The sequence below is a fragment of the Epinephelus moara genome, chromosome 4 (assembly GCF_006386435.1).
Source record: "Epinephelus moara isolate mb chromosome 4, YSFRI_EMoa_1.0, whole genome shotgun sequence".
NCBI lineage: Eukaryota > Metazoa > Chordata > Actinopteri > Perciformes > Serranidae > Epinephelus > Epinephelus moara.
This window is the reverse complement of record NC_065509.1, coordinates 26453317-26479895: the sequence shown is the minus strand read 5'-3', so window position 1 is coordinate 26479895 and position 26579 is coordinate 26453317. Positions and strand designations below refer to the sequence as shown.

The window sequence follows — 26579 nt, the reverse complement described above, 5'->3', positions numbered from 1 at the left end:
AACGACTGTTGGCTTGTCAGCTGCACGAGACGCGCGGCATCTTGTCCCAGATATGAAAACTGTCAGTTAACGTCAGTTGTTAGCTTCGGTTCCGTTCAAAGAGACGGTTCGCCCGGTGTTCACAGAAGAACTGGAGGCTGTCGGTACTTTTAGAGAGAGCGGCTTCAGAGCTCCGTCACGGCGGCAGCTCAGTGGCGGCTGGCGCCCTTAGTAACTCTGAAGTGAATGGTAAGTAGCTTTAGTGCGGGGTTAGCTTGTAGCATCAGGGCTAAGTTAGTTGTCAGTCACTGACCGCTGATGGACCAAGCACTAACACGCGATGGGAAAGCCTGTCTCAGCCGGCCATGATGCCGTGCTGGCTACCGCACTGAAGGTGTTCATGATGGACGTTAAAGTTAAATACAACCTTGTATGTTTTTGGAAGTTGTCAGCTGTCTGTTGTTCAGTTTGAACCTCGTGATCAGAGGTGGTACAGACCAGGCCAGGGTCCAACCTCTGGATCTTTGCCTCATCTTCTACTAAACTAAACCTGCTCTTATCTAACGCTACTTAATCAACCTTTACAAAGAGGGGGCACTAGTTTCTTTATTTAGTTAGCTATCAGGTGAGAACATTTAATGGTCATGATACCAGAGCCAGATACCAGATTTAAGGCTAAAATTTGGATTATTATTTTCTGTATCTTGGTGTTGTGTAATAGAAAAGCTGCCTTCTCTACTAATGTAGATGTCAAACCCCACCTTCAGATGTGTCAGATAGATATTATTAAATAGAGTGGACATGTTTGATGTTTCAATCTATTGACATTTACTTCATGAACAATGTTACACACACTTTGTTTTTATGGTGTGATTATTTTTGGTGTGTAAGACCTATTTTGTCTGGCCTAAGTATAAATATATATAATTTTGCTTGTTTTTAGTGTCCATATTATAACATCCCCTTAGTCAGATTTTAAATACACATCTGCATGTTTTTAAGAAAATTATATAAGGGTATTTTTCCATTTATTTGACCATTTACAGTCTTAACAGGGGCCTTGTTGGATTGAGACCTGCCACAATCCAATAAGGCATGTTGCAAGTACATAGTATGTGTCTTAAACCACTAGGTCTCAGTCACCTGACTATCTTGATAAGTAAGTGGACTGTGAAAACCCTAGTGAAAACAGTGGAAAAAAGTGCAGGACCTTATAATTCTGCTCCTGACCAAGTCAGATATGTTTTATTTTATCAACATATTTAAATGTCATTAAGCTAGATTAGAGCTTAAATAAGTAGTAGATGACAGACAACTAATTGGCTACACTTTTAATAATGGATTAATTTAGTCAAACAATGACAACATTCTCTGGTACCAGCTTCTTAGATATGAGGATTTTATGCTTTTCTCTTTCTTAAATCATTGTAAACTGTGTTTTTAACTGATGTTCTGACAAAATAAGCACTTTGAGGTTGTCAGCTCTGGCTCAGACCAGCCCTAAACCAAATGCAACCTGTTAACCAGCGTCATTAATGCAAGGCTTAGCATGTCAACCTAATGAAATCACACACACACACACACACACACACACACACACACACACACACACACACTTGGAAGAAGTCCCTCTGCAAGTCTGTAATTGTACTGTATCTGCTCTAGGTATCATATTGTGGTGCCTGTTTCATTAATACATCTGTCAGTTCAGCTGAGTATTCCTGCCACTCTTGTTTTCCGAAACAGTTAAACACAGACACAACCTGTGAGCTATGACAGAAACCATCTGACTAGAGTTGAGGTGTTAATAGCCTTAAGGCTGCAGTGAGTGTCAAAACTGAGATCAGAATTAACCTCCACAGGTTTGGTGGGGCCATTATATTCAGGCAGGCTTTTCTTCATTCCGACGACATTCTTATTTTTAACTCTGCTTGTGTTTGTGTGCATTTGTTAGTGTCAACCCGTATACATAAAGTGGGAGTGAATGCAGAGTTTGCAGATTTAACTTTAGCTTTGCATTCCCATGAAATTGTGATGTAATCTGAGCAAAACATGCTCATTTTTTGGGAGCATATAACTGCTTTTTCAGTTTGAGATGGATTTATTTTCAACTTAAAGTGCTCTTGCAACATTACAGGCTGTCTGTGTTGGAAAACATTGAGTCACAGCTGCCCAGTGGTGACGACCGGCATCTCCCTTAGGGATCAAAGCCTTAGCAACATAACATATTCAAGATCCACAGCCAAAGGCACAGATGATTGAAACATATTTAGATACATGTGGTGTGGACTGGATCCTCTGCCAAAACACAATTTGACATAGCGCTCCCTGCACCTTACTTAACAGGCCTGTACTTCCTCCTTGTTTCAAAGATTCTGTATGTGTGTTTCAGGTTTCTTCACTCCAGCTACTGACTCCAATGACTCCAGGGACTGTTTGATTCTGGATCTGTCGAGCAGGAATAGGGCAGGTTAGCTAGCACATTGGCTCATGAATGCATGCATTTGAACACTGTTGAAAGGAAATGTTTTCTCCAGAGTATAATGCAGGCAAACTAAAAATCTTGAAGTAAAACTTAAATCGTATTAGAGTTATTTTTGCTAATGTTATTTCCTCTCTTTGTCAGGCCCAGGCAGAGAGAGATGAGCTGGGCTGAGGAGGACTGGACTGTGGGGCTGTCTGGACGTGTCCTGCAAAAGGTGAAGGAGCTGCAGGTCCATCAGGAGCGACTGTCCAGAGAAAACAAGCAGAAACAGCTGCAGCTTGACAACATTCACACAAACCTTGAAAAACAAACTGTGAAGGTATAAGCAGCCATGTTGAGAGCCACATCCAATTCCTCAAGTCAATACAACACTATCATCATGTTTGGTTTGACATACAAAAAGTTTTTCAGTACTTGTAATCCTAAATGATGTACTTTTCCTGCTGCTCTTCCTCATCCTCTTCCTTGACTAGTATGAGGAGGTTCGTGGGGAGCTCCAGTGTGTGCAGAGAGAACTCCAGAGTGTTCGCGATGAGGCCAAGGCAGCAGTGAAAAGCACTGAGCGCCTGACCCAGGAGCTCCAGACCAAGCAGGCCCAAGTATGCTCTTTAGAGGGCCAGCTAGATTCCGCTCGCACCCTCAACAACAAACTCACCCAGGATGTTAAAAGGTTAGGACCAGTGGAATGACACCCACAGACAATAATTAAAATGTTGCTTTTAAATTGTTCTGGTACCTTTTCTACACATGGGTTTTCATTCTTGTTAATGTTGCCATATTAAAAGACAATTCAATTGTTATGGGACCATACTGTCTTCCTGAACTTCTTCTGTTTCTTTACCCCTACCTTGGCAGGCTGGAGGCAGAGCTGGAGAAGCTGCAGAACAGCACCAGATTGGCAGATACCACTCTATTTTCTACCCCTTGCTGGAATTCAAACTCACCCTGGGAACACAATGGTACGGTCCTGTTCCTTTATGACTCCTGTGTTTATTCTCTCTGGTGGCTTCTATCTTTTCATTAATGCACTGCATAGTTTGGAAAATTAAACAGCAAAACCACAAGACTCCCCAGTGAACAGAAAGGTTATAAATAAACCTCAGCTCCTGCTCTTTTCCAACCCTTCACTCTCTGAGGACTGCTGCATGTCTCCCTCCTCTCCTGTCAGTAATCCATTTAGGTTATTCACTGCTGTTGTTTCTGTTCAGCTTTGGTGATTGGCTTTTGGTACCAAGTCCAGTCCATATGCTGTGCTTTTGTCCTGTAGGGAGCAGGAAGGAGGAGAGGTCGGGGCATAGAGATGAAGGACAGAGCCAAACTCTTCACGCCAGAGTAAGTACCAGCCTGTTTTAATGCTGAGCTATGCATAGGCCAGCTCAAGTTTACAGCTGTAGTTTTCTAGTTGTGGGAATTGTCTCACTTCATGTCAGTTCAACAGAACTTTTATTGTGTGTGTGTTTTCTTTTATTATGTGTTTTCTTTCGTGCTTTCTCCGCTGATTAACTAATTAACAGCTGTTTCATGGCTCCTTGTTTAACAGCAGGGCACACTTGTGCTGGCCTGCCTGGTGAAAGGACAAGGCTGACATTATGCTGTGTTTTTCTAAATGTCAACAAATTCCAAGGAAAGACCAAAGCCAAAAATGTGTCAGCCTGTCTCTCAGTGCTTTGTGACCTTCTAAACCTGTCTGTGGCTCACAGCCCTTTTATTTCTACCGAAGACATCAGTCTTTTAAAAGGTTGCAAATATACAGTTCCACTCCTTTAAAAAAACTCAGTAATTTCCCAAAACGGCTGGACACTGTAGTCTTTAGCAAATGTTACTCAAACAGGAGTAAACTCTATTTGTTTTTGACAACAATGAAGGTCTGTGGAATGATGGAATATGCTATGTCCCATTTTGGCCACAGACAATATTTATGAAGAGCATATATTATTGCTGGTTTTAATCTTTTCATGGGACTTGTTTACAGTAAGAGAAATATGGAATATCACCAGACGTATACTTTTAGGACAAGTTTTTTTTCTACTTGTGCCTCTACTTAAAATTTATGAAAGTGTGCTGCATTTGTTTACAGTAAAAAAGGAATGAAAAAGTTGTAATTATTGTGGCGGTTTACCTTTACTTTTCACACCTGACCTGTGACTTTTCTCTCAGCTCCCACACTATTTGTTTAAAAGAAACATGCAGTGGTGCTGTTCACAGTCAAATTACTCAGGGAGAGTCATGACTATAATAGCGATGAGTCATTCTTCTGTAAAATACTGTTTAAGTCAAAGTGAAAGAGCTTGAACCCTCGAGCCCTTTTGTTTGTCAATACTGCTAAAATTTCCTCTCTAGTTTGACATCCTGTTCAGTCTCACACCCTCCTATTTGTCTGGATCTAATCCCTCTCTCCTCCTGTCTGCAGCGGCTCCAGTTCTCTGAAGTGGGCACGGCCTCGTTACCACGACAACAACACAAGAGCACACCCCACCGCCATCCATCCGACCAATCGGACATCTTCTCTACTCCTGTGGGTGTGTTTCCGTGGGAACGGGACGACTCAAGGCCAGCGGCCAGGAGACCGTCCCCCTCCTCTCCGCAGACGCCCTGCGCTGATGTCGTCAGTCCTGGCCAGTCGGAGCAGAGGGTTTATGGGAAGGAGGAGGACCGCAGGACAGAGATAGACGGTGAGTAATGTGAAATGGTCACCATGGCAGTGTGGCACGGCTGGGTGTCGCCCATTAGCAGTTTGAAATATGCGTCCCAGCCCGACAGCCTGTCTCCTAAAGCAGGATTAATAAAGTTATTTGGATAATGGGACCCAGCATGGACTGAAGTAAACAGAGAAGTTCAGCTGTTACCTGTTTAACTTAGTAGTCCTGCGATATGACACACAATCCCTTGATTTTGAAATTTTGTCTTCAATTTTGGTTATTTGTTCCCCCTCTGAAGCAGGGTTTTACAGACATCAGTGGGAACACTGTCAGTACAAATAGATTTTCAGATGCTGTTTACAGCAGTGGACATTGTTGACCAACATAATGTCAATAGGAAGGCTGTTCCAGAGCATGGAGGCTGCAGCAGCAGAAGCTCAGTCACAGCTGGTTTTGACTTTGACTGAGAATTCTGGTCAGAATACTTATAAGGCTGGTGTTACTTTATAGTTTTCTTAGTGTCTATTGTCATCAAATCTCATGAAAAGAGAAAAAACAATAATATGTCTTCCCTGACCTTTCTGTGCTTCTCAGCCCGAGACTGAAATCTTTCAAGATGGCTCACAGATGTATAGCTTCCTTTAAAAAAAAAAAAGAAGAGATAATTAATTTCCTTAAAAAAACAAACAAACTGGGCAGTAAATTTTTAGCAGATGTTCCTCAGAGAAAAGCACTTTTTTTGGGGGATGAAAGGCTAAACAAACTGCAATGCTTCAGTTTTCATTTTTAATAGTTTGTGGACAATAATGGAGCTACAGAGGAATCATTTATATTAGCTTGTCAAGTCATTGTTAGTTTTGGGCTCAATAATGGGGTTTGCAGACAATAAGAAAAATGAACAATAAAGCTATCTGTAATGTTTCTATAATTTTTTTTTGGCTTAAATCAACTGTAAACCCTTCAATTAAAAGCATAGTCCCAATTAAACCTAGCCTGAGTGTCAGACTGAAGCTCCCAGAACCTTCAGTCTGACATTGCCTCCGTTGAAGGCGATTTACAAGGGGGAGGGAATTAGATTTTTCCCTAACCAATCAGTAGAGATCAACAACTCACCCAGAATCTGACATCATTAGTATCCATGCCTCGGGGGTGCCGAAAACAAGCGAGCATTGCCCGTTTAAAATGTCTCCGTTGTCGTGCACGCCCAGCTGCAGCGCCGTTAAATCCAGTTTAGCAGCTTCCTTAATTTGGTCCTCCATTAACGCGAGTAGTGGCGAAATACCTCAATAGCATCGTTAATGTGGTCTGTAGGATCTGTAGCGGTCGCCATTGTTGCTATCCTCACCAGTTACCCACCGGCGTACAGCTTGACATCAGCGTGGCGCTGATTGGCTAATCGCTAGACCCACCCCCACCCCCGGCGTTCATTGGTCCGTCCATCGTTTGGACGAGATAAATCGCAAATTCATTGCAGTATGCCAGACCAGAGATGCAAGCCTGCTCAGTTGAGTGGGCGGGGTCTACGGTCTGGAACCAGGCTAAATTAAACCCCCAGTCCCTTTTACTAGCCTGGTGTGGCTACACAAATAAACACCTGTCTCAATTAGAAGCCTGGTCTGGTTGCCAGGCAGTTCAATTTAACAGTTCTACCTGATATTATGTGTCCATTCCTCGATTACCCTGTAAATTATTTATATTCCTTTAGTCCATAAGGGTCCTCAGGTAAAAAAAATCTAAACTTTTTTTCGCAAAAATGTATCCAAGTATCCAAGGGAGTATTGTTTAAACAGGATAAAGTGGTGTTGTGTCGGTATGACAGGTGCAGTAATCCTTGAGTATCGTAACTCTTTGTGATGCGCTGTCTGTCGGAGCTAGATTAAACAAATGATTCATAATTACTGTGTTATCCGAAGCCTTATTTTTATTACAAATAATATCAATACAGGTTAAAATAAACATTTCTACTTTTTTCGTGATCTTTGACGAGCAATATTTTGCGTGAAAGGAATTAAAAGCCTGTCCCATATAGATGCCTGTTGATTTTAGTGATTTAAGCAAATAATAACCTGGGCTATTAATTAAAGTTTTACAGTAGATCAGGACTGATGATACTGACAGTTAATCAGCAGCAGTTATGCTGGAGTGTAGTTGTGATCTTGGGTGGAGCATTAAGCCCAAATGATGACATACTATGTGTTCTGGTTTATTTTGTAGCTCTGAGGCGACTAACTCATCAACATCAGCGTAGGTGAAGCAGCGCAATCATCCTGAATCTCTGCTCTGTATAACCTCAACAACACTTGTTACATAAGAGGTTGTGTAGATATTACTGGCTCTGCCGGAGATTCCTCTGTTTGCTCCCAGGCCAGCTTCCTGATGTACAGTGGCTCTTAGTCCACTTCATAATTGTGATATAACGCTCCTCTTTCTCTCTGCTCCACTCTGTGTATGTTTGTTCAGTGGAGGAAGGGGACTGTTCAATGTGAAACAATAAAAGCTTCTTTTAGCTGCTGGGACACACAGGGGGAGGGGTGTGTGGTGTTTACATTAGGTGTGCTTTTTTCACTGGCTTTTTGCTGCTGTGTTTTTATCATGCACCACCCCACTGTAATCATTTAAGACACACAGGATTTTATTCAGATTAGCTTTTTTAATGGGGTTTTATTTGGTAAATATTGCAATTTTAATACAGATTTTACAGTCAATGGTGAAAACCTAACAAAATTTGCATGTCTTTATTTGTTTTTCTGTTTATTCAAGTCACTTACAAGTTCATTTAAAAAGTGGAACATTTGAAAAATGTAAGGAATGAGAAAAAGAAACAGGACAGCATATTCAACAGACAGAAAATTGATTTCAACCCTCGATTTGGAAATGAGCAGCCAGACATCCTCAGGCGTTGTGAAAGTATCATGGAGTTACAACAGATGGTCATCAGTGAGCTGGTGTGTATGGATTGACCTCTTTTGTGAAGACCCGAACTGTATGTTGCTGCTGTGTCGTTGACTGTTGGTGGTTAGATGTAAGAAATCAAGGTGTTTTTACTGATAATGCCAGCTCTCATTTTGGTGAAACAAATAGATGGGTAAAGATGGGTATTTTCCCAGTATTACCACACCCCTGTTGTCTCTGTTGCTCTCCACCCACTCACCTTTCCCCCATTTAAAGTTGAAACCCTTCTTACACTGGGATTCAGATATTTGTATAACTCTTACTTGCCTCAAAGATCTGGAGTTGAACATTTTAATGCATATTTATGATCATTGTTTTCTTCTGGAAGATGGTGGGCAGTAATGCAGACAGTAATTGTAATAATTGTGATTCAACTGCTTCCACCTTACCCTTGCTCTTGTGCATTTATAAAAGCAATATACCTTCCCCACTCAAGTCAATACGTTTACCTTACTTTTACCAATACTATTACAATTCCTACATGACATACTTTCATACGTAGCAACCTTGTTTCTGTTATTTACATTATCTTAGTGATGCACTTATAATGTGCTCAGGTGATATTAGTTTTTCTGAGACCTGTTTTATACCCAAATTAACTTGTTAACCAGTATGTCTCTGTGTGTTTGGTCCATCTGCCAGCATCTTTATCAGAGGCGCAGCGTCGTGTGTCTGCTCTGGAGGAGGAGCTGTCTGCAAAGACCGGGACGTTGAAGTCCATTCAGACTGAAATGGTACAAAGCAAGAAGGAGCTCGCCGCCAGGGAGCTCAGCCTTCAGAAAGCCCGCGACGAGCTCAGCCTGGCACACACACGCATGGCCCAGGAGAGTGAACGGGTAAAACATCCATTATCACAGCTAATACATCTGGTGTTACTACTACTCTTGAAGTCAAATGTGTTTCATACCAGTGCTAATGTTCTATATTTCCCATGGGCCCTTTTGTTATTGTCATAAAATGTTAGGTGTGGGTGTTAGCCCCATTTGTCAAAATATTGCTCTTTGACTTCCCTGAAAATAACAAACATTTGGAAATATTTAACTTGTTACACAATCAGTTATTATCAGGCACTTTGGAAAGGGTGAGCTGGAAAAACACTGTCCTTGTTATGTTCTGTTCTATACAACAATCCAGCTGATAGTTTGTGAAATCTAACCTTTTGGCAAACAATGTACAATGCCGAGGAGAGACTGTGAGAGGCTGCCAGTTTTCCCATTGACTCGTTTGTTAACAACCATGCCAAGCAACCATGCCAAGCTCTCAAAGTGTTAATGCTTTCCTGATGTTAGAAAGTCAAATGCAGAACGCTTATCAGCATCACACGATAAAATCAAGGTAAACAAAATGAAAACAGTACCAGAAAATGTTTTAAAATGCATCATGTAGCAACAGGTTGTTAGAACAGGTTTAGAGATGTGACAAACATGCCCACAAATTTGACCATTTAAATGCACACCTGAAAATAATTAAACATCATAACGAGGACACACTCCAAGCCCATGATGGCAGCGAAAATAGAACGTGTGTGTCTGTGTGGTAGGCATCAGGAGCTGAGCAAAGGCTGAAGCAGCTACAAGAGGAGCTGAAGTGTCAGAGGCAAAATGCAGAGAGCAGCCGACTGCAACACCAGCAACGTACTAAGGAGATGGAGAAACAACATCAGAGGGTGAGGCAGAGATGGGTGAATGAGTGATATGGACAGATGCACGATTGAGAGAAATAACAGATGCTTGGAGAAACAACTGCATGAAGCATGAGAAAATTTCAGATTGGCTCAGATTTTGTAGTGTGTGTGTGTGTGTGTGTGTGTGTGTGTGTGTGTGTGTGTGTGTGTGTGTGTGTGTGTGTGTGTGTGTTGCCTCCAGGATTTGACAGAGCTTCAGAAGGAGAGACAGTGTCTAGAGAAGCAGCATCAGCAGGAGGTCAATAAGCTCAACCAGGAGCTCCAGCAGGCCAGGACACTACACAATGCCCTGCAGGCCCAAGCTGACAAGGTAAAATTACACACAGGGTACACACAAAATCATACACATGAACAAGACAAACAGGACTCCCAATATGCTTTTCCATACAGATACTTTGCCAAGATAAAGCCTTTAATTCAGATCTGTATCAACACTGGAAACTGTGCAGCAAACTGATATTCTATACATAGTGTTGATATTTTGGTTCATATCTGCTCTGTTTTTTCAGCTATTTCCTGTTTCTCTTTCCTGCTTTCTCTGTTTCTATCCCTTCTCCTCTCCCTCACTCTTTCTCCAAAGGTCAATAAACTTATCTCGCTTCTTCTCCCACGCTTGCTTCTTGACCTTGTTGTTTTCTCTCACTCTATGTCTCTTGCCCTCTGTCTCTGTTTCCTTTATTCCCTCCACCCGCTGTCCTCTCTGCTTCGTCCTCCTCTCCTCTTGGTTTCTCCCCAGTGGAAAGGTTGAGCAGCGAAGGTAATGACCGTGCGACTACGTCTGACGGTGCAGAATGCTTTGGTTATGGAAGCGTGAACCAAAACTCATAACTTGTGTGTGAGAAATAGTGAAGAGTTTGTAGTAAGCGAGGCGTGAAGGCATGGCTGCGGGATGAGGGTGAAGGTAGATGGAAGATTTGTATGAAGGTGTGTTGAGGCAAGTTGCATGAATGTAGGGAAGGAGGAGTGAGTTTGTGCTTGGAGACATGCTGTTGTATTTCCCCCCCCCCCCATTTTCTTTACGTGAAGGAATGCTGTGATATCTATGTTTTGTCAGCAGAACAATAACACAAATTTTAATCTCAGCACGGAGTGAGCCTCTTGACACTTAAAAAAGAAAATATTTCCTTGTCCTCAATCCTATACTTTTAAACATTGTGAAAGAAGTCTGAACAATGAGCATTCACTGTACCCATAGTGTCCCTTAAAACCTTACTGTAAACCCTCTGTAAACCACACAGATGTTATCTTGATATATCTGAAAAGGCTACGAGAGTGAACACACAATAGAGGCACAGTTTGTCGTATCAAATCCCACATTCAGCTGCTGATAGTAACCGATTTACACAGCTCTTAATGGAATTTGTGTTCACAGTTTTCAAATGCATGCCGTTTCCGTCACGAATAACTCATAGAACCTTAAGTAATTTAGTGATCGTCTTTTAGATATTTGAATGGACTAATTAAAGCATTGTCAAACAGCATATTGCTACAGCCTTATGTGCTGTAGAAACATATGCAAAGATTCTCTCCAGAAAACTGGAAAAACTGGTAACATCCAAGAAGATTGCTGGCACAAAAGTACTCAAAGTGATCAGCTGATTTGGCTGTAGACATATTTTAATTCATGAGCAGCTGCAGGAAATAAGTAAACAATTTACACAGTCCCTGTGACGTCTCTCAATGAACTACGTCCTGGGAAAGTAGTTAAACTGGTTACACTACATATGACAAGAACTTAAATCACTATAATGACTGCTCTTGGCTTACTTTGAGTTAATAGGCTGATAAATGTTGTAGCATTAAGTCCATATTAGTGGCAGAAGTTGTCTAATTCAAGACCAATACAAAAACCTTCCCTAAAGTTCATCTTTGATAGACAAAGCCTACAGTATTGAGTTGCCACTTTGACATATATTTACCACTTTGTTCACTATTCCATGTACACTGTACTGTTCATGTTGCTGTTTCCAACATGACTTGATGACACAAGAATAATCAATCTAAAAGGCTGAAGAAAGTATCCTATTTGTTGGATTGGTACATGTAATGTGATCACTAAAATTGAATCAGAAATGTTACACAGTACTCTACAGTAAGGCTACCTTTAACACTGTCCACGTGTACAATGACATTAGAATTTGATATGAGCGCTGGTGGGAAGCCGATCAGCCTGTTAAACCTCCATCTCTTTCCCCAGAGAGGTAGACATTAGACACAGCTTACGCTCGCTATTGATCACAGATTGCTTTCCTGCTTCCTCTCACTGGTCCTGATTTCTGTGCCTCCTACAACAGCCAATTTATTTTTATATTTCCTGTATGTTGTTCTAACCTCCTACCTTTGTCTCTTTCTTATATTATTTTCCTTCCATCTTCTTTGATTTAATTTTCCCTGTTTTTATCAGCTACTGAGTTATAATATCCTCTTTCAGCTGTCTCTGCAGAAGCAGGCTTTGGAAAAAGAGTTGGACACTCTGAAGGAGAAACTGAAGTGGACGGAGGGGCAGCTGCAGGAGAGCCAGAAGAAAGAAGTGCAGACACAAGCCAAACTGACGGTAACACGCACAGTGAACTCCATACATTTTTAAACATCTTAATGTGCCATATGTCAGTCTAAGATTTTTTTAAATAAGTGAACTCTAAATAAATTATAAGTAAATTGTGGCTTCTTCAATCATCCAGCTGCATTATTATGTTTTAATAAAGGTTGAGCATTAGAGAGCATTTAGAAGAGCTTGAAAGATAAATTATCTAATATTGATTTCTTAAACTGCCTCCTTTGCCAGGCAGTTCGGCAAGGATTGAACCCTCATATCCCACTGTACCTGCCATGACCCGAACTGTACTGTTACTATTTATGAATCTGAATGATGAACTGCTGAACTTGCACATAAGAAGAGCTTTTGCAAGAACTATAAATCTTAGACCAGCGCTCAGAACAGCCACACTGCAGAGGATATGTAAAACTCCAGAGTAGCTTGTTGTGGCAGTTCATTGCATGTGTCCCAGCTTGCAACATCTGCACTATGCTGCCTTTATCTGTGGCTTGCTTGTCTGTTGGTGTTGTGACACTGTTACTAAGCAGCTGTCAGTACACACTGTAGCTCTCACACATTTTTGATGTGCAAGTCCTGCTGCACTAATTCAAACAGGTGCAAATATTAAAACAAGAATTTAAGCAGAAGTATTTGCTTTTCTTATTGTGTTATAAGAGGCTGAGTTTTAAGATGACTGTGAGAAATTAAAGATATTTTATTGTGCACATCTGGTAGATTGTAGAGGGGCTGATTCTGTCCCAAAACAGACCATTGTTATTAAAGGTTCAACTGAGAACTGATCACTCCAACTAACCTGACCATTTGACTGGATTCACTTCACCTTATTTGTATTTTTTTCTCATTAGGAAGCACTGCGTGAGGCCGAGGGTGTGGCAGTGAGTCTGGAGCAGAGCAGGAAAAAAGAACGTGCTCTGGAGGAGGAGGGGAGGAGACTGGCAGAGGAGCGAGCCGACGCCCTTCGTCTTCTCAAAGAGCTGCAGGGTGAGGAGTGAGCTGTCGGAGGGAGGGAGGACAAATGCTTCAGATTTATCAGTCATATGATGTGCAGATGGTAAATTATGTTAATGTGATATGGTTTTGAACAAGAGGTCTTGTAGAGTTTTTTTCCTCTTTCCTCCTTCCACAGGGAGGTCAGAGATCAGGAGATGGAGGTGGATGATGGCCTGTTGATTAATTTGGAATTTTCTAAACTAAAATAGATGGATTTCATTATTTAAGTGGATGAATCCTAATGGGTGTTTTACATTCATGAATGCTGTACAGTACACGCAGTTCCTCTCCAATGCAAAAGTCCCAGTGCTGCCTCCTGCTGGTCAATGATGCACTATCCATTTTCTCAAATTTAAAACACAATTAACTATTCCAGTATTGCACATAAAAAAAGAGAGAGGCTCAGTCTTTTTACAGCCTATGATTCCTTGGTGCATGTGTTGTCTTTAAAATAATCTTTTATTCTGCCGTTTGTATTTCCTTCCTCTTAACTCTAGAGCAAAATGCTGCCCCCCTACAACCTGTCCAGTGTTGCCCCGTTGGACAGAGTTTCTCCCCTCAGCCCTCTTATGCCCCTCACTCTCGACCATCGACCCACAATAAGAGGCCTGGCACCGCCACCCCAGCAGAGCAAACAAGGGAAGAGGGGGTGGATGTGGAAAAGAGAAGGGCAGAGATTGCTGCATCTTACCCCTCTGACAGAGAGCCAGGGGAAGGCATAGACTCAGAATACATCCGAGGAAAAAGTAATGAGGAGGACAAAAGTAGAAGTGAGGCGATGGAGAGTGACAGCTCTGGGACAAACAAGCACTCGTTTGATCAAGTACTCTCTAGCTCCTCTCGCTCTGCTGCTGGTCCTCCCACCAACACCTCCATGGATGGGGATCACTGCAGTTTGACCATTTCTGTTGAAAAGACTCCTTCTCTTGAGGCCTCTGAAGACCTAAAGAGGGAGAATGCCACACTACGCTCAGAGCTTCAGGATGCACGCGAAGAACTGCAGAAGCGACTTGAGGACCTGGAAGCCCAACGACGGTCTGAGGCAGAAGCCAGGACCCGCCTCAAGCAGCTCAGCCGCAAACGTGCCAGCCAGGCTGTGGAGAAGGACGAACAGGACAAGGAATGGAAGGCACAGCTGGAGAGTGAGAGGGCTGAGACAGAGAGGTTGAGGAAGGCCATGGCTGCTTTGGAGACAGAGCTAAAAAGAGGAAGGCTGGAAAAAGAAAGGAAGGAGAGAGACGAGCAGGAGGACGAGAAAAACAAAGCATTAGAAGACAGGGAGAGTGAAATGGTAGAACTTAATATCCAGTTAAAGAAACAGCTATCAGAGGTGAAAGCCCAGCTGGCTTTAGAGCAAGAGGAGAGAAAAAGAGAGGAAGAGGAGAGGAACCAAATAACAAACACAGATGTAGATGAAAAGAAGGAGCTGAGCACCAAACTTGAAGAACTTAAAGCTGAATTGGAAGAACTGAAGTGCAGCAGAGAAAAAGACTCACTGGAAGTGGAGAAACTCTCAGTTTCCAACAGCCCTCTGACGTACTTGACTCTCCATGATGATGAGCTCAACTCCAACATCGCTCTCTGCGACAACAAGCTCCTCCCTTCACCAGAGCAGCACCTCCTCTTCTGCCAGTCCACCAACCAACGCAACATGCTTGTATCTCAGGCCACAGCAGATCTTATTCAGGAAGCACATACAGTGATAGATGGTCAGCGCTCACCTCTGTCAGATGAAGAGCAAACAGGTCAAGTGGCCTCTGACGTGGAAGACACCAGACAAAACTATCTGGGAGGGTCTTTCATGTCAGACGACAGAGGGTTTGCCTCTGACCTCCAGGTCGAGCCTGCTTCCTCAGATTTGGCAAAAGAGGTGGAGCGCCTACAGAAGAAGAATACAAAGGAGACAGAACGTGCTAACCAGTGCCAGGTTAAACTGGAGGCCCTGCAGAGCCAGGTAAGTAATGTTGGATGTACAGTCCAGTACACGGAGTTTGTCCAGCCACAGTAAGACAATTTATATTAATAAGATACAAAGAAAACTATTATATGTACTAAATCATAACACTTGTATTGTGAATAGTCAACTCAATCCAGTTGTTAAACTCCATTTATCATTTATTGGCCATGATACCTTGGTTCAGATAGAAGAATGGTGTTGCAATGTCGAAGAATATTTGCTATTATTGAAAAGATATGACTGATTAAAATAGATTTATTAAACATACATTTCTTTCTGTAGCTGTTCTATGAAAGAAGTTGGCCCCTCCGCTGCTGCAGAGCACAACAGAGTAGAGTATTAATGCCCCCAGAGGTTTTACAGACAGCAGTCAATGATAAGATAAAGAAAAGAGATGAATAAAAATCACAATAAATACATGCTAGAAAGGAACAGGGAGTGCCGGGCAGGCTGTGTGACCAGCATGTATGCAGGACAGCTGTGAATGTTTTAAACAACCAGGAATCTGCCAACACTAACAAGACCGCCACGTACGTTGTCCCTAGCGGAAACAAGATGCCAAACTGGAGCAGGTGTTCACTTGTGGCCCCTACTTGCTGTTTAAGAGGAGAGAGAGGAAATATGTGAATCAGCGCAACCATGAAAGATCTTTGACCAAAAAATATGAGGGAGATGAGTATGGTAGTTTGCGAGATTAGCTACAGACAGATGCATGCACACACATGACCGAATGCATTACTCTCCAGGGTCATGCCTGGCAGAGATAAAAAGTGTACATGGATTGATTTTCATCAAACCCCTATGGGAAACCAATTAGAAAAGGAAGCCACCATCCAGGGGACAAGGCCAGATGGCACATTGTTTAAAGTAACAACTGCTGATGGACTAAAATACTTCATATACAGTATTTGTTATTGCCACCTAAGAGGTAAACCTCTGCCCTAATGGAGGCATGTACAACTCCTTGTGTAAAGGACACTTGGAAGTCCAGTAAGATGACCTGAGCTTTCTGTCCGTGACTTACACATGGTAAAAGTCATTAAATGTACAGCAGTGACTTTCTGGTATGCATTCACAGTTTTTTCTCGTTGGCTTTTGATTTATGGACTGAGATAACTGATTCAACAGATATTAGAACTGACTCAGTAAAGGAAGCATATAACTTTTTCAGCAGAGGCTTGTCAGCACTAAAACCTGAGCATTCTTAGGTTAGTCTTTTTTAAATGTGCTGTGTAGCTGTACTTAAAACACAGTAAAACTCTGACTATACTTTGTACTTTTATTTTTTTCCCTCAGGTGACACGTCAGACAAAGCAGCTAACCATGGCCTTTGAGAAGCAGAGCCAGCACATCTCTGGTCTTCTAGCTGAGCTGCAAGAGAAGGAGAGTGCCCTCCTTCGCCAGGGAGAGGAACTGCAGCGCTACAAGCAAGAGCTGGATGCACTCAAGACTGAAAAAGAGGGAGAGGAGAAGAAAGGAAGAGAGGAGATGACGTTCAGCAAGGTGGAGGATGGAGACGACAAAGAAGAGATGGAGATCTCGGGGCTTCAGGTAAACCAGGAAAAGGAGTGTGCTGTCACCATCCTCACTACAGATTCACCGGCACGTGTTGACTCTAATGCACAAAGAGGTGCAGGTCAACTAATGATCGCGACGTCAGATGCTGAAAGACCTATTAGTAACAAATCAGACAATGAAGGACTGTGGTCAGAGGAACAGCATGCAGCCTCTCAGGCCAAGACTCAGAGTACCAATGACTCCTCTTACGCGATGTGTGAGACCGACTGCAGTCAAGATAGAGGAACAGCTGACGTGGTTGCAGAACTGCTCGCTCTCAGACAGGAGAATCAGCTGCTGAAACAAAGAATAGAGGGCTTGACCGTCTCAGACTCTAGGACTGCAGCATTACACACTGACAGCGAAAACCAAGGAGACCCAGACAAGCAAAGCCAAAACACAGGAAATGCTCTGTCCTGCTTGGCGGAGCAGAGGTCACCCAGTGTGCCGAATGACATCACCACTGACGCACGGCAGTCACTGCTGCAGGATGTGAAGAAGAGTGAAGATGAAGGAGGAGATTTAGAAAGGGAAGATGGGAGGACTTCAGGGGCTGAAGAGGAGCTGGAGGCAGGTTCTGATCTTCAGATCAGTCGCCTACAGCAACAGGTAGTCACACTGTACTTTCCTTTTTATATCACAACAATGATGTGACATCTCTTAACGTGAGCAGAGAGACAAAATCTGTTTAGTTAATCACGTAGAAAGTGATGTAAATGTTGGCAGTCTTTACTTGGAAACTGATTTAGTGTCCTTCATTTTAATTTAGCACATGTACAGTTTATTATATTAGTACAAGAAAACATTACTGTAATCTCAACCAACTGTTTTATGACCTAAAATTATTCCCAGTTATCTGAAATACCTGTGAAGACTGACTCAAGTTTGATTCAGTCTGTCCTGTCCTTCCCCTCCTGTCCAGGTGGAGGAGCTGCAGATGAGGCTACGGGCACTCTCTGCTCAGACCCAGCAGCAGGCTGAGGAGCTTGCTATGTGGAGACTGGCCTCAAAACCAGCCCCAACATTTGACCACTTCATTCCCAAAACAGCCAGCCAGTCTGAGACCCAGGACCAGATCTCTGCGATCAGACAGTCCCAGTCAAACCAGCAGCAGACCGATGAGATGACCCAGAGCCAGGTTCAGGCGCCTTACCTGGGTGTTCAGGAGAGCCCTGGTAATGTGGCTGTTGTCAGAGAAGATGAGATATTCCTCTCCTGCTCCTCCAACAAACTGCAGGGCCGCATGTTGTTCTCCAGGTAACACACTCATACTAGGACTAAAAATATGGCAATAAATTACATTTACTGCCTGTGTTAAATGTATATACATAAGATGATCATGTATATGGGAATGCTTTGAATTAACGCTGTTCTTGTTCTTAAGACTGCAGCACAGCAACCTCCCTGAACCAAAGAGTCTCCATCCCTCTAAAAAGACTGCAGTGCTTCAGGAATACAATCAGGACACTGCCAAGACTGACGAGGTGATTTGTTTTTAATCAGCACTCACTTAGATACCAGACCACTGTGCATGTTTTAGACTCTTTATATGGAGTTCTTATAGAATATTTTAGTAGAAATCCCTTAGTAGAGTACAGTCCAATTTGAAGGAATGGGGACTGAATTTGTTTCTCCAGGTCTGTAATTTCCTTAGAATTTTCTCAGAAATCTTTTGGAAATAACTGTAATTCAGTGCAAATTATAGAGAAAATAGAGACAGGGTTAATTCGGTACACTTCAAATTAAATTATGCCAAATCACTGTAGTGTGACCCAGAGTCAGTGTATAGTCAGCCAGATGATCATGCAAAAATATGAAATCTGGCTATAGGGAATTATACAGTTCAACACGTATGAAGAATAAAAAAATAACTGATTTTTGGGGGGTGTTAAGATAAAGCTCTTTTTTCAATAAAATTACTATTGCCCCTATTTTCAGTTCTAAATTACAGTCTTACCATGATATTTATGAAATGATTAGGAACTGAAGGACCTGTAAAATGAAGCATTTCTATTTTTCCTTTTGTATCCATACTCAAATCACCAGCCTGTCCTCAGTACTTTACTATATACTCTTTACTATAGGAAAAATGAAGAGTTACTGGGCACACATTTTTCTCACAGATGGATTTATGTCTTTAATTGTTCTGTTATTCTCTTGACTCAGGAATCTGAAAAGGAAAACCAGGAGATCAACCTCCTGCATCAGTCAAATACCTGTCAGACACAACACAAAGTGAAGAGAGACACTGACGTTATCCAAATGTCTTTGGAGAAAACGGGTCAACCACATGCCACCAAAGATTCCCACAAAGTCTCGTTACCAAAGCAGACCAAATCAGCTGAGAGTGACACAGGGAATCATGAGGCCAAACCAGATGCTCCTAGAGCAACCGATAGAGTAAACACAACCAATGATCCCTCAGACAGGTGTGTCAGGACAGAAATGAAAAGTGTCAGCAGTCAAACAGAGGAGAGTTTGTATCCTCGCAGTGCTCCAACAGCCTCTGAACTCCACTGTGCATACACTCAGACTGAGGATGAGGAGGAGGAGGAGGAGGAAGAAGAGTTAGTGGAATCCCCACCTGTCTCACCTGTCCCGGTATCTGAGGGAGCAGAGTTAGGTGACAAAATTTTGTTTGCGGGTTCCTTCCCCATCCCGGCTGACCCGGCCCGTCTGGCTGAAAGAATTCGCCGTAACAGAACGCAGTTGTCGGCTGCCTTTGATGACACAGAGTATGAACCGTATGGACTGCCGGAAGTCGTCATGAAAGGTAACTTTGTCAGCTGAAAGTTTGTGGAGTAAATAAAGGGGAAAATTTACAGCCTGGAATATAAGGCTTGAGTAATTTTAGGCTTGTGTAGAATTGCGTAAACGCACAGTTGGTACAAAATCTGTGAAAAGAAGCATCATACCTACAGTCTTGTTCCTCAGTTGGCTAACTGTGCTTAACAATATAGTATGCATGACTTAAAGAAAAACAAACAACCAAACAAAATACATAAACTCATACAAATATAACCCCTTAAAATCATCTATTATGACCCACTCAAGTGTGTGGTGGTGTGTTTTTCTCCAGGGACTCTGCCCTTCTGACTCATATTGCGGTGTTTGGGACATTAATAGCCGTGTGCTCCCATAGCACTCGGGACATTATATTAAGGTAGTTACCAAGTGCCAGACTGTAAGCAGTGTGTATCCAAGAGGAAACTACAAAAATTTCAGATACAGCACCAAAAAAACCTGAAATTTATTGAGACACAATGCCAAGTGGCGAGAATTCCAGGTTGGCTTTCATTTTTGTTTTTGATGCTGTTTACAAACAGTAACCAACAGTTCCTGCACAGTATACCTTTAAAGCAAAATGAATGTGTCTTGTTTTTTCCAAAGTTTCCTCAAACAGCTTTGAAGTTGCTGAAAGACATATTTTTTCACTTAGACTAGTAGTTTCCTTCCAGCCTTGGCACTAAACTCAGGTAAACATTTTCCCAGTCATCCTATCTTGGGTTACAGCAGTATATCTATTTTACGGTCTACAGTGGACTGAAACTTGGCTGTTATCTTACTAAAACCCTTTACTTCTATCTCATTACAGGATGCATGGATATGAAAATGATATTAATGTTTTTATCTTTAAAAAGCAAACATGTGTCTTTCTTAAGATGTTAGAACATGTGTTTAACCAAATGGCTAATTTAATCAGAGATATTTGGATTTTCAGTCTGACAAACAAAAGAACAGAGATTCAATATGAACTTATTTGGCAATCATTAAAATTAGAGCCTTGCTGTGACAGACAAAACTTTTTAAAGGTGAGGGCAAAAAGTTGAGATAAAAAGATTAAATGCTGGATATAAGTTGGTTATGTATCATTGATAGTGGGTGCAGTCTCTAAGTATGTAAATCATGTTCGCGACTGTCTGATTCTGTAATGTACAAAAAACAGACACCCCTGCTGTTAGTGATGTTTTCTCTCTGCGTTTCCTCTTTGTGTGCTCTTTATTTTTGTGCTTTCACAATCTGTCCTTTATCTGCTCTCTCCTAATCTCCTCATTTATTCCCCTGTCGGTCTCTTCCCGTCCTGCAGGTTTTGCCGACATCCCCAGTGGTCCCTCGTGTCCCTACATTGTGAGAAGAGGTTTGTTAGGGACATGTGTCGTACCTGCCCCTCAGAAAGAAGAGAGTCAGGAGGAGGAGACGGATTAAAACACAGCTGCAGGTAACCTCCAGAGACAGAGAAAACTGGTGTAGATTTTATATCACAAGAACGAAGACATTTTAAAGGCATGTTAAGTATTAATAAGTTACTGTCCATATATTTTTTTAGAACTTAATTTTTATCTAGTCTTTGATATAACCTATCAATATAAAAGTAAGAGTTTTGCTGAGCCCTACTCATTAAACCTCACTGTATTAAGAAAGCCATGGCAGGACTCCATCGTCTACTAGGGATGCACCGAATATTCGGTAACCGAATATATTCGGCCGAATATTGCAAAAAAACACACATTCGGTATTCGGTGGAATAAGTTAAAAGCAAGGCTGAATAATAGCGGCGTGTTTTGATAACGCAATCAAACAGCGTGCCTTGACGGGCGGAGTAAAATGTCAGCAGTGTGGCAATCCGCCCGTCACCGGACTCGCATTTGCGACTAAAAATAGTTTTGAGCGAGCAAAATAGGCTTAAATCATTCAGCACGCTGTGCGAGCAGCCTACAGATTTCGACCAGCAGCAGAAACGAAAGGCGAATCCCATCGGTTGTGGGTTGAACGGGGGTCACAGACACAGACAGTAATGCATTCCTGTCAATTATGGTGGCCATCGGCTTACCGGGCGACGGAGAAGTCGGCTCCAATAATATCCTCTTCTTGGCGTCATGACTGCCCAAAAGTACCTGAACAGCCGAGCCAGCCGAACACAGACCGTACGTGATGTGTCAGAGGAGAAACAAGCCGTTCACAGCCCACAAACCTCACCGCACTTTAGGGACTGTTCTTAACTTATGAAGGGACTTGTCAGGGGAGGAGGGTGGCTGGTTGATTTTTATTTATTTTATTTTGATCCCCCCCATGTTAATCACTTATTGATGCTGTTTTTGAAGTATGAATAAGTCACTAAGTAATTTATTCCATTGAAATATCATTGATGTATTATAGAAAAGTGATTTATCTTTTCATAAATGACAAAAGGCACATCTGTCTCATTTTCGCTGTGGTATCGTGATACTACTCAGAACCATAATATTTTCATTGGTATCGTACAGTGGGTCCTAATTTTGGTACCGTGACAACACTAATCTGGAGGGGGTTCATCTGCAAAAACTAATGAAAAACAAAACAACGATATTCGGTACTCGGTATTGGGCCAAGCGCTTAATATTATTCGGCTTCGGCCACAAATTTTCATTTCGGTGCATCCCTATCGTCTAGTAAAGGCGGATTTTTGAAATCTTAATGAGTATGTCATTTGTTCCATCTGATAGAGGTCCCAGACCTTCTGGATCCATGTATTGTGTATGGGAGGGTCTGCTTTTAGCCATCTGATGCTTATGCATGTTGAGGCTGCTGTAAAAAATATAAGGGGTATTTCTCATCCCTCACAGTCAGACTTTAAGGGATAACACCCAGACGTACCACTGTAGGGTCTTGTCAGATATCTTGTTCAAAGACCTCTTTAAGGGCATCAAATACCTCTCTCCAGTATGTACCTAACTTAGGACATTGCCAAAATATATGGGTGTGATTGGCAGTGCATGTTCCACAGTTTTTCCAACATGAGCTAGGATGTCTTGGGCCCATTATAGATATTATTGTGTTCTGAAAAATCTAATTATTATTTACCAATTGAATTCCCTCCATGTGTTGGAATTTGTAACCAGATGTGCCTCAGTACATACCTCCTTCCAAGTGTCCTGTATGATTGTGTTCATCTCTGCTTCCCATCTCTACTTTATCTGTAGGGTGTTATGAAGATTGATAGATAGAAATATTTTGTATAAGTGCATACAAATAAATAGAAAGAAATGCTTTATCCTTAAACTTCTTATATCTGAACCTAAACAGCAGGTATATTGCAGATCAGTAACCTCTGTCCACACAGATAGTTTCATAGCTTGTTGTGTTAGTTCATTTTATCTTCTATTTTTGTACAGTTAATACTAGACTGATTGTCTCTTTATGTGTAATCGATTAATCATACATTAAGAATATCAGCAGACTTTATGGTTAAAAATAAAGTCACACAGTCTTGATAAAAGTCCTGGAAACAAGTGAAAATATTGTCTTAAATTATTATTGTTTTCTTTTTTATTTGGTTGAAATATAATCTCATGTTTGCATGTTTTTGTTTACCGGTTGTCTTCAGATGTGGTCGAAGGAACTGATCACTGTGGTTTGACGATGAAATTCAGTGATGGACAACAGCAACCATACAGGGACACTCCAGTCACCAGCAACGTGACCTTCAAACCAGCACAGGACCAGTTTAGAAAGTGCTTCTATCACACAAGGACTTCTGTATGTGTGTGCAGGTAACTGTGCCTGCACTGGCAGCATAAACACTTCCACTGTGGATCTAAAATGTCTTAATGGTCACTAGTTTATCCTCTAATTGCTGTGTGGAGACGTCGCTCTCCATCACAATGCTGTCACTTTACACCCACCTGTATATTTAGGTGCAGAGGTAGTGATTTAGTGATGTTTGTTGGTGTTTATTTAAAGTTTACAACCACTTTTCCAAAGGGACTATTTAGTTTTTAGTGTCTCAGCAGCATTAAGTTATGGGGTCCAGCTTTGACCAACTTCGAATGAGTCAGTGCCTAGTCGATGCTTTTCTAAACAAGCGCTCATCAAGATAAGTTTGACTTGTTTTCCAAAAGGGCGAAGCCGAGAACGGCCTGTTATGAAATGTGATATATATATATTTTCTTTTTAATCCCTGAGGTGGCTTATTTACGTACACTTGAATGTGTTTCAGTGGAAGGCTGGTGTTTACAACTGTGTGAAAGCATAGTGAGAGTGTGTGTGAGACGTTAGCTGTGAATATGGACATGTATGTCCTCATCTTGACGTTACTGTTTGTGTGTGTGTGTATGTCTGTGTGTGTGTGTGTGTGTGTGTGTGTGGGAGAGAGAGAAAGGAGCGAGCACATGTCTATGACTCAGTCTAACCTGCAGTTGGTTTCCGCTCCATGTATGGTGATCCAGACTGCGCTCCCTCTCTCCTCCTTCTGCTGCTTTGCTTCTCTATCTTATACTAACGAGCACTCAGTGGTTGAATTTACCAAAAACTAATCATTTGAAGCTTTATTTTATAAGCTGAGCATACAGATGAATTCATTTGATTTATTATATTTGATCAGATATAATTTATTTAAGTGATGTGAGTGGTTTTGATAGATTTTTTTTTGCACATTTGTTACTGTGCCATAGACGACAGTAGCCCACGTGTATGTACACTGTAGATTTTGTAGATACGTTTGGAGTTGATGTACAGTTTGTATTATGCCGTATAACAAGTGGATCTCACCACTTTGCTTGTGTACAAGGTTTGACCAGAGACAAAGGAAAAGTCCACAGTTTTTCAAGTCTATCTTAAAACTGTACTCACATGTTCACATCTAGATCGAAAGAGTTAATGGTCATTCTTTCTACCATCTGGCCATGGGACATTATGAAAATATCATGTGCTTAGAACTCTTAAAATGATATCAAAACATACTGGTTTCACTTTGCATTTTGTTAAGAAACATATTTTTATTGCATCACAAAGAGGACACACATCTTGTTGTAGTTAACATCCTTTTTAGCGAAGAACAAGCAGTCTTAAAACAGGCTTATCAGCTATTTAAAATGGCATCATTTTTTTTCGCAGGCAGAATTTTCAGCCTCTTTTATTGTTGGTTGCCCTGCAGCCTCTTTGGGTGCTGCTGGACACAATATTCACAATTATCCCTACTATGACACTATATCTTCCCATCCCTACTCCTGCACATATTTGCCACAAAGAAATCCACAGTCCTCATTCTGTGTGAAGATAAACTGAGGTTAAGACAAGGCTAACATGAGAGTTTAGGCCTGATCACACCAGAAAGTGGTGCAGTTAAATTAATTTTGGTGTCTCAGTGAAATATTTGGTCTCAAAGCATGCTGATATAGTGACTATACTTGGGCTAGTTGGAGGTTGGAGCCAGTCAGTCTCAATGGCTCTCTAAGTTATTCTCTCTTTTCTCTAGTTTAGTTTGGATGCTAACGGGACCTTAAGTTGACACAGTTAACTAATAGGCGTATTTGTACCATTGGCTTCTGTCTCATAGCTGTCTGCAAACCATTCCTCATTTGTGGAGCAGTTAAAAGTTTCTGTATGTGACATTCAAAGCATTTCTATAGCAGCAAATCACTAATTGCTATGTAAAGATTTAGTGGAGCAATGGTCCTGAGCAGAGAATGAAATTATGCTACCTCTGTGTGTGTTGTAATCTGAGCTTTTCTGTGGCTTGTTGTAAGCCAGTCCGGCTGCGTGCACGTGTTAGGGCCCAGACACACCAAAGAGACATCAATGAACTAGTGGCATCATCTCACGTCACTGTGTCTTGGCCAAAAAGTTGCACATAAACACTAACCAACTACGATCTGCGCCTGCGTCAGAGGAAATAACTCCATAGCAGCAAACAGCGGTTGTCTGTATTCGTCACTCAAAAAGAGAAACTGGACAACTGTCAGTACGGATTCAAAATACTAGTTAGCCAGTTAGCACATGAACAACACAACCTGATATTATTGAATGAATAAAGGATATTTACTGTGTGCCAGTGAACAAAAACACAAAGGTTAGGAGACGTGTCTGAATCGCCCAAAAAACATGCAACAAGTGCCAACTAGCGCCAGCCGTGTGGGACACAACACAGAAACTAGGGTGACAGATGCTCACTGATGGCTCTATATTGACCAACAGCTGACTGTTGGCTTGGTGTATCAGGGCCCTTAGTGCATGTATGTATCCAACTGGCTAGCTTGTCGCCAACGCTTTGCACTGCACTCATACTGCGGTTATCACTGATATCAGGACTGAGCTATTGCCGAAGTGTAGCACCCACTCTCCATTTCCCCCTGGTTAGTATTGTTAGCTGCTAGCTGCCAGTTTAGCCACCTCTGTGTTGAAAATCATGTCCAAACAACTGATACCCCCCTTTAATACTCCGACAGAGGAGGTTAAATAAAAGTTGGAAGATAGGTTAAGAAAGAAAGAAATGCTCTCTTTGTGGACAGTATGGAGAGGGGCAGCAATTAAAGTTACCATTATTTCTTTCAATACAGACATTGGTATGTGAGTATTGTTTAAAGACAGACTTGATGAAATGTGAAGCTCTGTTTTAAAACCTTGCAAAGCTGTCTTTCAGTGACCTTTGAGATTATTCAGCAAAGGTTACTGATGTATTTGTGTTAAATGTGTGGAGTGTTTTTTGATTTTTGTTATTTTAATATTTTATTTAGAGGTGGAGTCATTCTCTCCCAGCCTTGGTTTGTTGTGGACTGTTACTGACTCGATGTCATCGCCATTCATTTGCCATGTTGATACCCTCACACACACATACACACACACTTTGAGCTGCCTTCATATCTCTGGGATCTGTAGTCTTTTGGCAGTGAGGCGGGATTGTCGCACTCACTTTGTATTCGTTGCCTTGTTTTGGACACTTTGATGTGAATGTATCTGTGTTGTGATTGCGGCTAGAATAAAAAGCTTGCTCTTAATTTAACCGTTGTCTCTTTCTTGGATTC

The 26579-nt window shown here is 41.8% G+C and overlaps 1 protein-coding gene across 1 annotated transcript; it reads left to right on the top strand.

The window, feature by feature from the left end:
- Window positions 1-6: 6 nt before the first annotated feature.
- Window positions 7-26557, top strand: si:dkeyp-115e12.6 (trichohyalin). The gene is made up of 19 exons (XM_050042027.1): window positions 7-228; window positions 2372-2449; window positions 2606-2783; window positions 2938-3134; window positions 3320-3423; window positions 3732-3796; window positions 4875-5136; window positions 8698-8891; window positions 9596-9721; window positions 9921-10049; window positions 12171-12293; window positions 13142-13277; window positions 13784-15240; window positions 16540-17409; window positions 17723-18057; window positions 18185-18284; window positions 18967-19573; window positions 20888-21019; window positions 23165-26557. Exons 3-18 carry the CDS (start codon window positions 2622-2624, stop codon window positions 21004-21006), a joined length of 4986 nt encoding a protein of 1661 aa, XP_049897984.1. The 5' UTR covers window positions 7-228; window positions 2372-2449; window positions 2606-2621; the 3' UTR covers window positions 21007-21019; window positions 23165-26557.
- Window positions 26558-26579: the final 22 nt, after the last annotated feature.